A 14,100-nucleotide genomic window follows, 5' to 3' on the forward strand; every position below is an offset into this window, starting at 1 on the left:
CCAGCCCATAATTTTTTTAAAAGCTAAAAAAATTTTGGATGCCCTCTTGACACCCTAATATATCAAGTTTAAATTTTTTTGTTTCCAAAATAATGAGAGATCAAAGAAAAGACCAGACATAGTATTGCATTTTGGCCGCCAGTCAGCCTATGGCTGTGGGGTCTGCTTCTTCCACAGCCGCTGGGACAGGCACTGGCCTTGTGTGTGTACCATTCATTGGGTTACCAAAGAGAGAAAGGAACTGGGCTTTTTACCTCCTTCTCTCTAGCTGTCTCCTCAGTCTCTGCCACTGGCCACTAGGAGAGAGCCCTTTTCCCTTCACGTACCCTGAGGTGCCCCCATAGCCCAGTTTGCAAGAGCCCAGGCTATAGAAAAAGCCTGCTCCAGGCTGGGGAGATAGTTCAGTGATCCAAGTACCTGCCTGGCAACCGAGCAAGTGCAAGGACCCAGATTCCATCCCCGGTACCACGTGCCATGTCAGCCACAGCAACAAAAAATAAGCAAAACTCACTCCTGAGAAAGCCTGCTCCTAGCCAAAGCAGCAAAGCTGGTGTCAGAGGATGCAGCTGGTTCCCTCAGTGGGAGGAACCCAGGCTGTAAAACAGCCTCAGGCGAGAGGTAATATTTCTCTCATGAGTTCTGCCTGAGATCAAGAGGGCCAGAGAGAAAATTCTGACTTTACTGTGGTTGGAATGGTAGGACAGCCTATACTTCTCTTTTTTATGGGCAGCTGGGTGGAGGCTGCCTCCTGGCAGCCTTCAGTGCTGGCATAGTGGTTTAGTTTAGCTATTATGAGTAGTCAGTCAGCAAGTAGTCAGTCAGTCTTCTACCTGAACAGTGGTAACTTAGGTAGAAGAAAATAAAGTACCTCAAATGCGTTAAGCCCTAATTCAAACAACTAAACCAAGTTTAGAGATAAAAAGGTAAACACAAGAACAAAAGATAAGGAAGAGAAAGACCAAGCTAGGCTTCAACAGCTGGGGCCCCTCTTGAACCTAGACTCAAGAAAACGCTAACAATGCAAGATAACTAGTTTCTTCTTAAACTCTACTGAACTCATCTCCTTTAAAGCAAATCCCCACCCCCCAGCCACCTGTGAACTCTACTGATCTATTCTAAGGCCAAGACAAAGACCCCTGATTGGAATTTTCACTTGGAATCCCCTCATTGTAGATTTTCATTATGAGCTTTCTCGTATTATTTCCACTGAAATAATATGTATTATTTCCTGATAACGTCCTCCTTTGGTTGGTGGCTTCAGTCTCTGTCATTCATGAAACCACAAGCTTGACTCATAAGGCAACATCTGTGGAGGTCCCACAGAAATCTGAGAGTAAGAAGAGGGAAGTCCCAAGTGGCAGTTTTATTTTCTTTTCATTTGGCAATATGATCTTGCTAACCATTTCCATTTAGAAAATAAAGATTGGCACTTTCTGTGGTTTTGCCCAGAACAGCCTGATGGCCTGTGTCTCACTGCCATTCCCCTGGGGGCAGGGTGGACTGGGGAACAACATGCCTCATACAGAGAGGCAGAGTTTTCTCTGCTATTTGAAGGCAACTAGCAAGACTCTAAATTCTGGAAGGGCTGGTTTCACTGCCAAAGTCTGGCCAGAGCCTCCTCCTCCCACCAGTGTGTTTTCAGAGTGTCCTGTCTCAGTTTCCTTTCCAGTTTGAATTTCTGCGAGTCAGGGAGCTATTTCAGCTCTCAATGTTCTCAGTCTTTTGAGACTAAAGGGGGTGATGGCTCTTGGGTGAATCGTCCCTTTAAATTATTAAGTCCTTAAGTCCACAAAACATAAGATGAGGTTTCACTGCCAAGTAACTCCGAGTTTCTCCTGCCCCTGTCCTTTCTCTCTCTCCCTCCCTCCTTCACTCTTTCCCTTCCTTTTCTCTCTCTGTCTCTCTCTGTCTCTCTTTCTGTCTCTGTCTCTGTTTCTCTGTTTCTCTGTCTCTCTGTCTCTCTGTCTCTCTCTCTGTCTCTCTGTCTCTGTCTCTCTCTCTCTCTCTCTCTCTCTCTCTCTCTCTCTCTCTCTCTCGTCCCCTCTGCATCTCTTTCCCTTTCTCAGAAGCATGTTTTACTAAGAGCAGAGACTTGTCTTGAGAAAGTTTTATTCCCAAATTGGATATCTCTACTCCTTTCTCCCCCAGGTCCCAGGAATGCTGTTTGAACTGGGAGGACAGACTGGTTTCACCAAGGGGTCACTACAAAAGGGGGGTTTATGTTAGCACAACAGAAAACAGTTCGCAGAGATCCACAGCCCTGGTCTCTAGGGCACTGCTTTTTGTCTTGTCATGACCTTTCTCTGGAGCTGGCAACCAGAGCTCTGTACTCTGAGATATGCTGACAGAGGGCTAAGGAAAGAAAGCCTGTAGCTGATATGAGCCAAACAAATGGCAGGAAAAGGTACACAAAAGTACCCTAGAGCAGGGGCCCAGTTCTGGCCCACTTCCTCATGTACCATCAGCTCACTGGTTCTCACCTAAGCAAGGCCTTAGAGAAAGAGACAACAGCAGGGGTGGGCAGGGGTGGGCAGGGTGGGCAGGGGTGGGTGGGGAGCCTCCTCTTCCCTTGCTTTTCAGTACTGGTGTGGATTTTCAGTACTGGTGGTGATTGGTGTGGAGCTTGGCTAAGACTGGGTTCAACCCCAGGTTACAAAGAAGCACCATTGTCATGGTTTGTATCTAGTTGTCCTCATGTAGTCAGGGGGTGGCTTCTAGAGTTTGCAATTAACTCTGAATCCAGTGCTGGGATTACAATGTGAGTGCTACGCCCAGGGGTAACCTAAAGGAACTAGAAGGAAGGGACAGAGGCTTGCCTTGGAGGCTGCTGCCGCCGCTCTGCCCCTTCAGCTCTGCTGTTCAGCTGTTTTTTTGCCACCATGGTCTGCTCCCTCTGCCATGTGCCACCCCGCCTTGGAGCAAGCTGATTATGGGCTGAAACCCCCACAAGCTGTGAGCTAAATAAATCTTTTCTTTCTTAATTTTGGGTGTTAAGTATTTTGCCCCAGCAATGAGAGAAAAGTAACCAAGACAATCACCTAGTCTTTTTCTATAGCCAAACCTGGCCTGAGCACCCCCTGGAAAATTAAAAAAAAAAAAAAATTGCTAAAGGGAAACACATAATTCAGAGCACTGTGCTTTTCTGTCCCTTTGGAAGACACACTGACATAGAAAGCAGTGCTGGCTGTCAAAGGGGCAGTTTCCCGTAGTAATTCTGCAGGCCTTCAGGAGCCGGAACTGAGGTAGCAGCATTCTAAAGATTAGGGTAAACCATTCCCTTAAGACTATTTCTGTTTTGTTTTTGTTTTTCTGTTAATTTTTGTCTGAGACAGGGTTCCACTATGTAGCGCAGGCTGGTTCGCACTCACTGAGATCCTCCCGCCTCAGCCTCCCCTGGGACTACAAGTGTGCACGACCACACCGGGCTTCTTTAAGCAGTTGTGCTTTCCTGGTGTGAAAGGGTTTTTTTCTTTCCCCTTCTGATGCTTATTGGTGTTAACTGATCTCAAAAGAGAAGAGGCTGGCCAGAGCCAGGTTGGCAGTGGTTGTTGGAAAAGACTTTTTGTGTGCCAAGCTCACAGGAAAGTCCCCTCCCTCCCTTTCTCCTCCCCATCCGGCCCTCCACCCAGAAGGTGTCACTGCCTCCTGTTACACCTGGAACACCTGGAAGCTAACTCTGCCAAGAGTCCACCTCTTCCAGCGCAGCGCTGAGCCTGCGGAGCTGGCTTGGAGTCCTTAAGGAAACGACACCTGTCTGGGCCCAGATTTATAACCCGGGCTGGAGGTTTCCCACCTTAGGAAAGCTTCTCTCTCCGAGTGGAAGGTGTGCAGAAAAGCTAGTCTCGTTCTGAGCAAGTGGGAAAGAAAATCAGAGTAGGGATGAGTGATTCCCCAGACTGCCGTCTGAGCCCTTTGCCCCGGCTGGTTTGCGTGCCCAGGAGTGGGTAGGAGGGTGTGTGTGTGTGTCTGAGACACATACTGTTCTGATCTAATGCTCTTGGCAGCAGCAGCAGGCTTGTGGGAAGGGAGTGGAGGGACAGCATGATCAGCCCTTCTCCTCCCCTCTCCCTTCAAGCTGTCAGACAGGGAACACTGTGTCCTCAGCCCACCCCAGGCACCCAGATGACCACTGTGCAGGGAAAGGCAGCGTCTCCCCACCCCCTCCACCCTCACCCCCTAGCCCTAGCCAGCCCCATGGTAGCAGTGAGTCCGCTGACCCTGCCCGGACCTTGTGACTGCTAGGTCTGTCTGCCCTTAGATGAAGAAAGGTTTGTGGGATCCGACAGCCACTCTTACTTCTCGGAATCTGGCCTCTCAGCCCAGTGCTCAGGAAATCACAACTCCAGGCTGAGTAGCAAGGACTCTAGGAACTGGGGAGATTCGTGGACAGTTTCCAGTCGGGGAGTCGCCGGCACAACGTCTTCCACTGACGCTTGCCTCCGGAGTCCTGTGGACTCTCACCCTCCAACCCCCTCTCCCCCTGGTCACCTTTTCTCTGAGTCTTTCACTGCCTCCTCATTCCTGTATCCTGCTTCCTCTAAAAGGCTACTACTCAGTCTTCAGAATAAACTTAACACTGTGTCGAGCCTCCCAGGTCCCCGGCGTCCTGGCTGCCTTGTTCTGTGTTAGCCAATTGCCCTGTTCTCTGTGTTTCATGTCCTTTCTCCTGGCAACACGGAATGACCCATATTATAGACAGCTAAACTTGATTGAAATCCGACCAGCAGACGGACAGGACTGGGCCCTAGAGGGAGTCAGTACAGAGGATGAAAGCACAACTGTGGGCCTTGGAGGCCGGGCCTAGAGACAGAGACAAAGTGACCAGGCCTGCACGCCTCCCTGAGAGATAAACATTGAATTAGCATTCACATCAGTCACTGGGGTGGGAGGCTGGAACCCCAAAGTCTTCTTTTCCTAAAAGGCCCTTGTTCTTTCCAGAAGCACCAGCTCCACCACCTGCTTCCCCACTGGATCAACATTGAACTCAGGCCCTTGCGCTTGCCAGACAAGTGCTAATTCCACTGAGCCATCTCCCCGGCCCCTAAACTGCTAAACTTGTAATCTTACTGGTTATCACAGTTTTGTCCCCCCTGTGCCTGCTTAATGATTCTTGCACCCACCTGGTGATTTTGTTTTATAAAACTTAAGTCTGTAAAACAGTGTCTATAGCAACATATTTTCTAGGTGCCCCCCTGTCCCTCTCAGGAGCTGTCTCCCTCAACAAAATATTCCTTCTCTTAAGCTTCCTTAGAATTCATGCCTCAATTTTGGGGCATGTGAACTTGGCCTGTTGGGCATCTGGCAGTTACACTTACTCCCTCTCTGTCAGCTGTGCTTCCTCGTATTCCTGAAGTGAGCAGGTGTGGAGCAGGTGTGAACCAGGTGTGAACCAGGTGCGAACCAAGTGTGAGCCAGGCATGAATGAAGATGACTTAGTACAGTCAGTACACTGTTGTCACAGCCCTTTCCTCTCCTGCTGCTCTCATGAGGGAAATCAGTATTGCTATGGTGGTGCCAAAGGCTGGTGATGAGTTTAGGGACAGCTGAATTGCTGTGCGCGGAGGGAAGTGGCCCTAGAGGAGCTTTCCAAGGCATAGGGGACTTCTTGTGTATGAAAGCCAGGATTCTGTGGTGCAATGTGAGGGTGCTTATTACCACAGCAAACCTCGCCTGTCCTGACTGAGGCACTGCCTTCGCATCTGCTGCTCCCGTGGTTATAGGACTGGAGTCACACTGGGTGTCTTTGGGCTCCTGAAACAAAGCAGGATCTTTTGTCCCTCAGAGTCATTCCCTACACTGTTCCCTCTGCCTGGGAGGATCTGACTTCTTCTCATTGTTCCCTTTCACTCCTACAGAAAACACATTAAATGAAAACTAAATAGTCAAAGTCTAGCAGAGTCTATAAATTGGGAGAGGCAGTTAGGTGGGAGGGAATACAAGGGTCATGACCCTAATTTTGAACATATTTAACCAACATTTATGGGGCACACACTCTCTGGGCCAAGACATATTTTATGTGCTGGGAAAGTGAGAGAAACCAGACATTCCCCTGACTTAAAGGAACACACAGACATGGAGTAGAGACCCCAAAACTACAGGATGAGTGTGAGAGGAAGGCTGAGTCACAAACACTGAAGAGACAGATAAAAGGAAAGAAAGATGTGGAAGAAGCCACTGGATTTAGAGAGGAGAGCATGGCTGGCCACCGTGGTGGGTGATCTCCAGCCTCTGGGGCAAAAGCAGCTTGGAGGATGTTGGTGACTCCAAGGTGTAATAAGCTTTAAGCCAATAATGACCCCTTCCTCCCAGTGAGGACGTCAACAACAGTTAGAGACATGCATTATTTCTGACCTTTTCAAACAATGGCATACTCTTCCTCGTTTCATAGATGATGAAACCTAAATGGAGAGGTTAAGTAAGACAGCCCAAACCACACAGTAGGAACAGCTGGACTGGGCCAGGGAGATAGCGGTGTACACACCCTTGGCAAGCGCGAGGTCCTGAGTTCAATTCCCTGTACTGAAGAACAGCAACAACAGCCACCAAAAAGAAGAGCCCCATTAACGCTAGCTATTCTGACTCCACAGCCCATGCACTCCCCACTGTCTCGTGGTGTGGTTTGTGTCTAGAGGTCCCCACAGAACCTCCTGCGGTCATAGGATTTTTTTTCGGAGGTGGCTGGATCTAGGGTGTATGGTTGATTCTAGTGCAATACTAGGATTAAGGCTGGGTGATTGCTGGATTGGTCCACTGATGGGACTGGCACTGCCTTAATCCTGGAAGGCTGAATACAACAGAAGGGACAGAACGAGGCCCGTCTCGCTCTGTCTCTCACCCACTTGTTGCTTTTGCTATTTTTTCACCCCTGTGAACTGCTCCCCTCTGCTATGTGCCGCCTTGCCTTGGAGCCAGCTGAATATGGATCACACCTTCTATAAACTGTGAGCTAAATATCCCTCCTCTTAACTTTGGGTGTTCGATCTTTCATCTTAGCAACAAGAGAAAAGTAGCTGAGACCCACTGTATGCCAGACAGAGGTGCCCTCAGGTGGTGCGTACCTGCAAGAGCCTTTGAAACAATGAAGAGAAGACAACTCAAAGCACGGTACAAGAGCGGTGACTTGTGGGAATCTTATTTATCTATCCATTTATTTACTGATTGTCTTTTTGAGACAAGGTCTTGCTATGCAGCTCAGACTGGCCTTGAGCTCACTTTGTAGCCCAGGCTGGCCTTGAACTTGCAACAATCCTCCTACCTCATGCTTCTGAGTGTTAGGATTACAGGCGTGCACCACCATGCCCAACTTTGGGAATCCTCTTTAAAACAAAGGCAAAGGACAAAGATTTTTAAATTTTCTTGGTTTTCATTGGAATATAAAAGCCAACTAGAAAATCTTGTTCATTTTCATGCCAGGAGTTTCAGTGAATCCCCAAGCTGGGCTCTATTTCTGCATGATCCAGGAGCAGGTGCACAGAGAGAGAATCTGACTTGAAGGAAAGCACCTTAGTGCATTTCAAGGTCATTAACGAAGTTAAATGTTAACCAGGAAAGGCCTTCTTTTTTCCCATCACCCAACTACCACCTGCTCCATTTTATCCTTAGGTTTTAAAACACAGATTTATCCCAGGAAGGACATCAATGATTCAAGCTAGGCTGAAAAGAGGGCAGAGTGTAGGGAACACATACTTTCCAAACAGGAGAAGTGCATGTGTGCATGCGTGTGTGTGTGTGTGTGTGTGTGTGTGTGTGTGTGTGTGTGTTTGTGTTGCATGTACTTTTTTTACACAGCTTCCCATCAGTGTATATCTTCAATCATTGGCAGTTTTTAATATGACATTCATTTATGGAGAGGAGGAAGAGAAAGGCTGAAGGAAGAAAATCAACTTTTAGTGAAGCTGAAATGTGTGGTCTCAAGCACAGTTGTCAGATGACCATCCTTTTCTAGGACTCCTTCCACACTTCAAACAGGAGACATTTGCATAACTTTCTTTACCCTTTTTACTCAACAGGAAATGAATGTTTGCAGAACACGGTAACTTCTACTCCTAATAAATGTAGTGACTTCTAAGTGAGGTGCCCCACAAGCATAGCAACCAGAAAAGGTTTTCAGAATTCTCAGAGATCATCTTCTCCAGAATATCTCAGGAATCAAAAACTACTGAATGGGAGTTTGCTAGCATCCATTGAACTCTGGGCGGTGCATTCCACTGGTTGAAGTTCCTGCCTCGTTTTTCAAACTTCTCCACATCCAGGCATGAAGCAGGTGTCCAGCAGGACTTCCCCTCCCCAGGAAATGGATTGCTGGGTGCCACAGCAACATCTTCTTATGCAAGAAGATGAATGGTGTTGCACAGATTAGACAGTACCCTCCATGCTAAATGGTTAACAATCTAAGGCAGAAAATCTCTCTATGTTTGGAAGATAAGACTCTGTTTCCACTGTGAAGTTCCCTTCCCAGAATTCCTACTGGGTGAATGCAGTTCCTGCTCACAGCTCAAGGCTCTTGCTGTGGTTGTCTCTTTAGTTCAGTGACTTCATAGACGGCTCAAGGCAGAGACACCTGGCTGCAAAGAAAGCTTCAGACTGGACCATACAAGCCCAGGTTCCGGGCAGCTTGAGAGATTCTGGGAGGTTTTCTTTGTGGAAATGGGTAGTGAGCTGGTTTGACAGGCCTGTGTGAGTTCTTTATAGGAGATGGACATGGGACGCTGGTCTTTAGGATGGATTCTTCTGCTTTTGTTTCTGTGCTGCCCACTTGACACTGAATCTGGGCTGCCTCTGGGATTTGCTGTGTCTTTTGGTCACTTTCTAGTAAGTGCTGGGCTTGCTCTGGAGGGAGCCTTTGGTCAGACCCCACACGCTGGTCTTTCAGCTTTACTTGATGAATGTTTTCCTGGTGAAGAGTTTGGACTAAGCGGTACATCTCTAGGTGTGTGTGCCATGGAGACTCAGCAGCCTGAACACAGCTCCTGTCAGCTTCTTCCAGAATCCGCCCTTCCCCCAAAGCTGCCTCCTCCAGGGACAGGGAGCTCCTTCTCTCCTTGTTAATCCAAACAGCACTGATCATGGATTCCGCAGGACTAGGTGTGTTCCCTCCTGAGAAGAAAAGGCACAAACAGTGTCACAGGCTGGAGGTAAGTGGCAGCTGTCCTTTAGGGCAAGGTCCCCAACCCCTAGACCAGTCCATGGCCTCTTAAGAACCAGCCACACAGCAGGAGGTGAGCAGAGGGCCAGGGATCCACCCTTCATCTATATCCAGCAGCAGCTCCTCACTGTTGGTTTTCCACGTGAGCTCTCCCAGATCTGCATCAGATCGGTGGTTAGGGACTCAAGGGAGCTCAGATCCTACTGTGAACGGCACGCACAGGGGATCTAAGGCTCATGATCGCTTGACTCACCTCTCATCCAAAGAAAAATTGGCAGCTGTGAAAATGATCCCTGATGCCAAAAAAGCTGGTAACCACTGCTTCAGGGGGAGTGCTTTCAGGTCAAAGAAAGGCCACACCCAGCATGCCAAGGGGTCCAGACACTGAGAACACTGCATGAGCACAACACACATGGAAGCACACATGACCTCACATGATCTCACTAGCACATGCCGGTTCTCCCTCCGACACAGGCTGACTCTTCATTAGACGTAAGTGTATTTACATGTGCCAGGCCTCTTTCATTCCAGGTCCCAGCAGTGCGGCAGTGAACTGTCTGTGTTCTAGTAGAGTACAAAAACAATTAGTAAGTATATATTCACATATATGTGAATTTACGATCATGTGTATTCATATTCATATGTATGTATGAACAAAACTTGAATTGGCAGCTGATGCTATGGGAAAAAGTGGGATTGGGGTGAAACGCTGAAGGAATGGTATGAACTCTGGGGAAGGCGAGGAGCCGGCATCGGAGGCCAGCAGACCAGCAGGGCACAAAGGTGTGGGCAGGCGCTAACACACACACATACTCTCTCACACACACAGACACACACACAGACACAGACACACAGACACACATACACACACACACACACACACACACACACTGGTTTAATTTGGGTCTAGAATGGCCTCCAAAAGCCCATGTACCAGACTACAGCATTCACTAGGGTCATGCCCTTAAAAACGACCCTGGGGTGGAGGGGAAGAAAGAAAAGGACCCTGGGCTGCCAGGCTGGCCTTGTCTTTCTTTCTCCTGGCCACCAGGAGGTGAGCGGCCTCCTTTGCCATGCTTCTCTGTTGTAATTTTAGTACTATGCTGTTTACAGCCCCTGAGCCACATGGCCAAACAACTGTAGAAAGAGACCCCTGGAACTATGAGTCCCAATGAATATTTTCTCCTTTTTAAATCAACTTCCTCAGACATCCTGTTACAGCCACAGAACAGTGACTAACGCACTCGTGCACGTACATCTTCATATACCCACTGGTGGAAGGATTGTTTTTCACTTACTTCCTGAGCTTCTGACACTGTGCCTGTCACCGAGACAGAGCAGGGACGAGCTCTGCTTTAGAGCAGCGCCATGTGGAGGGCATCCCTTGGTCTCCCTTCTAGGCCACAGACACTGTTCTGGGAAGATATTCTCAGGATCTCTATTTTTCTAAACTGTTTTCAGAGCTGAGGATTTCAACCACTGTCCCTCTTTGTTCGCAGGACAAATCTTAATTCCTAAAAAGCCACGTTGTGGACTACGGTAGCTCCTTGTGTACACTTGGTGGCAGTGAGTAGTGGGAATGACTGAAGGCAGGTTGGTGTCCAGCCTGGGTTCCTTCTGAGTTGTCTGTTAGGTTTCCTTAAGAGTCCCAGCACCTGTTACCACAGGAAACTGAGTAGCAGACAAAGAGCATCGTGAGAGCAAGGGGACAGCCCCGGCAAGACGAGGTTGGAAGGAATCCCTCGGGTTGCAGGAGCCCAAATGCAGAAGAACCAGAGGAGCAGATGCAGCCATCCCCGCGAACAGCTGCAGGCCAGTAAATGGAATTCCAGTGGAAAGACTGAAGACTTGTTCCTGCTTTGTAACCAAAATTATATTCTTAGTGTGACAAGAATGAAACCTTTACAGAAATTCAAAATGCGATGCACTTATCTGAGAACAAAGAAGGACAGGGGTGTGATGGGAGAGACTGGGGAGGGCACCTTGGTCTACCATGAGGCTGGCAGGACAGGGCTTGGGGTAGATAGGCGGGACCTGCTGCGCTGTCAGTCCTCACCTGGGGTCCACAGAGGGCAGGAGAGAGAGAGACTGGGAGGCCCCCTGGGAACCTGACCCAGAGCAGAACCTGCTGCCACAGTGTCCTCCATGACCTTGGGATGCTGCCTGCCTTCGCTGTCCAAGCCAGAGAATCAAGGTCATGGAAAAGCATCCTGCTGAGGTTGCTGTCTCATCTCAGGGTGTCCCCACAGAGCCTCCTGAGCCCACAGTAGGGCTTTTGAGAGCTGAAGTTTTGGGATCGTGCCCCCTGGCAGGTGGATTGGTGAGACTGATTTGCACGTACATTAAATATGATGATTTAATTTGATAGGGGTTTAATTTTATAAATATTTGCCCAGTGACTGACTGAATTCCCTGGAGGGTGGAATAGGGCTTTGGCAACCTTTCAGCTTATGCCTACAGACACAGGTGCCAGCTGGCTGCTCCAGCTCAACTCAAATGGATCCCACAGATAGGAAGAGCCCAAGTAATGGGAGATGGGCTGCGAGAGTTCAGAGGTGTCCTTTTTGGAGACAAAAGACTTCTACTGGTGGCCTTGCTTTCCTTCAAAAGGCACTTTTTGTCACAGACAAGGGCCACTCTCTAGGCCTGAGTCCTTCCTAGAGCAGCCTGGCAATAGGCAGAGGATCCACTTGTCCACTGCACTGTGGAAACAACCACAGAAACTCTTGGGGCACTCTGTGGACCTTACAGAGTAGGAGCTGACAAGCACTTCTGAGCCAGCACCCGCCTGGGGAGCATAAGGCCATGAGTTTGATTCCTCATACAAATAAATAAATAAATAAAATTTCCAAAAAAAAGAAAGAAAGAAAAAGTCCCAGTACCCCACCTGGCCTAAAAGAGGAGACAAGCCCAGCTCACCAGGCTGACCAGTTTAGCAAGGTCAGAACCAGGAACCTGGCAGCAGAAGTCAGAAACAGCGCTGCTAGCCAGGTGCCCGGCTGTGGGACAGCCCGAGGGAGCTGCACTGTGCTAGCCTCCCCTTCTTAGTTCTGGTTCTACAACAAGAACTTTGCTCTTCTCCCCTGGGAGACTGGAGGGCCGTGGCCCCACCATTTCCGAGGCCCATTCTACTCACAAGGAGATCTGCAGCCCCAGCACCTGTTCAACCCTACCTTTTGGGAGCACCATGAGGTGGGCCTGGGTCCTCTGCTGCCTCCTCAGGCCTTCATACTGGGCTCGCAGGTATTGGATGTTGACCTGAGGCCCTTGCCCTGGGGCCTGAGTCCCGGTGCCCTCAGCCATGAAGCGAGACCCCAGCTGCCAGAAGTGGGGCAGGGCAGGGCACGGGCAGGCCAACCTCTTCATCCGGGTCCGGGAGAAAAGCAAACACTCAGGGGAGAGGCAAGAGGAAGAGGAGGAGGAGGAAAGAGAGGGAGGGGGAATGGGGTGAGAGAGGAGCTGGTGGGACCAGAGGTGGGCAGAAAGGGGAGCAGGAGGACAGGAGAGATGGGAAAAATAAGGAAGAGGGAGGAACACAACAGGAGAAGCTGAGGGGAAGAGAACAGGGGAGGACTTGGAAGGAAGGGTCAGAATTAGGAGAGAGATTTGAGGAGAGGGAAAGAAAGGAGTAGCAAGGGGGGAGAGAGGGGGAGGATGGTAAGAATTAGTGGGAGCTGGGAAGTGAGTGAGACACGGAGCAGGACAGTGTGGGTGCTTGGAAAGCAGGAGGCGGTGGGCAGAGGGGAAGAGCAGAGCATACAAAGCAAGAGACCCGAGTCGGGCGCCGCAGTCCCCGTGGGAGTCTCAGGAGGTGGCTTATTCCGAGTCCTTCATTTGTGGTTCCTCAAGCTTTGAATCTAATTCCAGGAGCTATGGAGCCCCACCTTCTGGCAGAGCCAGTGCAGGGGCGGAGGGCGGCCTGGATCCCGCTAACTCACACGTGGCTGCCTGGAACGCGGGGGCTCATCCAGCCTGTGGGGTCATCTTGGCGCTGTCAGAGGGATGCTGTCAACAGGCAGGTGGAGCCGCGCTCAGGGTGGACATGACGAGGCCGAGCACTGGAGGAGCTCAACAGCACAGATCTCTGCTCACTCCAACATACCCCCAGGCAAAGCCCAGCCTCAAAGTCTGCAGTGGGGAAGGAGTCCAGGGGAGCCCTGGCCTTGCGCCAGCCCCACCTCCTTGACATATGATGCAGCCTCTGCGTTCTCAGCAATTTCCAGCTGAACAGTAAGTCTATCCTAGCACAGCTAGGTGCACCTCCACATGCCACTCGCCACCACCCCCAGCTTCTCTACGGCCTCTTCCAATGTCAGAAACCTTTGGGGTCTTACACCAGCTGTGACCTATTCTTGTTCCACTCCTCAATGAGACCTTTCTCTGTCTTCTCCTAATGTGGCACTTAGAGGCTACTGGTCTCCCAGTACACTGCCTCACACAGGCGTGGATGAGGAGACAGAGGGGGGTAGGTCTCTGCTGGGCAGCATGCTGGAGTTGCATGAACTCGGAGGCCTCAGCAGCAGCCTTTCCATCCAGTCCTGAAGTCTAGAAGTTCAAGATCAAGGTATGCCCAGGACCGGTTTCCTCTGGGGGCTGAGAGGAAGATCCTCTGAGGTGCCTCTCACCCAGCTTCCAACAGTATGCTGGCAGTCTGTCTCTCGTCTCATAAAAGAATCCCCAGTCTCTGCCTCTGTCATCATCACACGATGCTCCCCTGCATGCCCCCTATCAAGTTTTTCCCTCTTTATAAGGATGGCAGTCCTTGGATGAGGGGGAACCTAAGGACTTCGTCTCCATTTCACTACCTGAATCTTCAAGGAATCTAATTGCCAACAAGATCACCTTGCAAGGTTTCCAGCTTAGGATTCCAACACATGAATTTTGGAGGGATAAAATTGAACCCAGGCCAGGTGGAGGGATGACAATTCCATTCACAGAGATAGACACAAAGAGGA

At 49.7% G+C, this 14,100-nt stretch overlaps 1 protein-coding gene across 1 annotated transcript; it reads right to left on the reverse strand.

Annotated features, from left to right (window-relative positions):
* Positions 1-7,350: 7,350 nt before the first annotated feature.
* Positions 7,351-13,237, reverse strand: CUNH9orf152 (chromosome unknown C9orf152 homolog). The gene is made up of 2 exons (XM_004638105.2): positions 12,319-13,237; positions 7,351-9,096 (listed from the first exon to the last, which is right to left on the reverse strand). The coding sequence occupies exons 1-2, from the start codon at positions 12,509-12,511 to the stop codon at positions 8,579-8,581; spliced, it is 711 nt and encodes a 236-aa protein (XP_004638162.1). The 5' UTR covers positions 12,512-13,237; the 3' UTR covers positions 7,351-8,578.
* Between the last annotated feature and the right edge of the window lie 863 nt (positions 13,238-14,100).

This window comes from Octodon degus, unplaced genomic scaffold (assembly GCF_000260255.1).
Source record: "Octodon degus isolate 3935 unplaced genomic scaffold, OctDeg1.0 scaffold00094, whole genome shotgun sequence".
Taxonomy (NCBI): Eukaryota; Metazoa; Chordata; class Mammalia; order Rodentia; family Octodontidae; genus Octodon; species Octodon degus.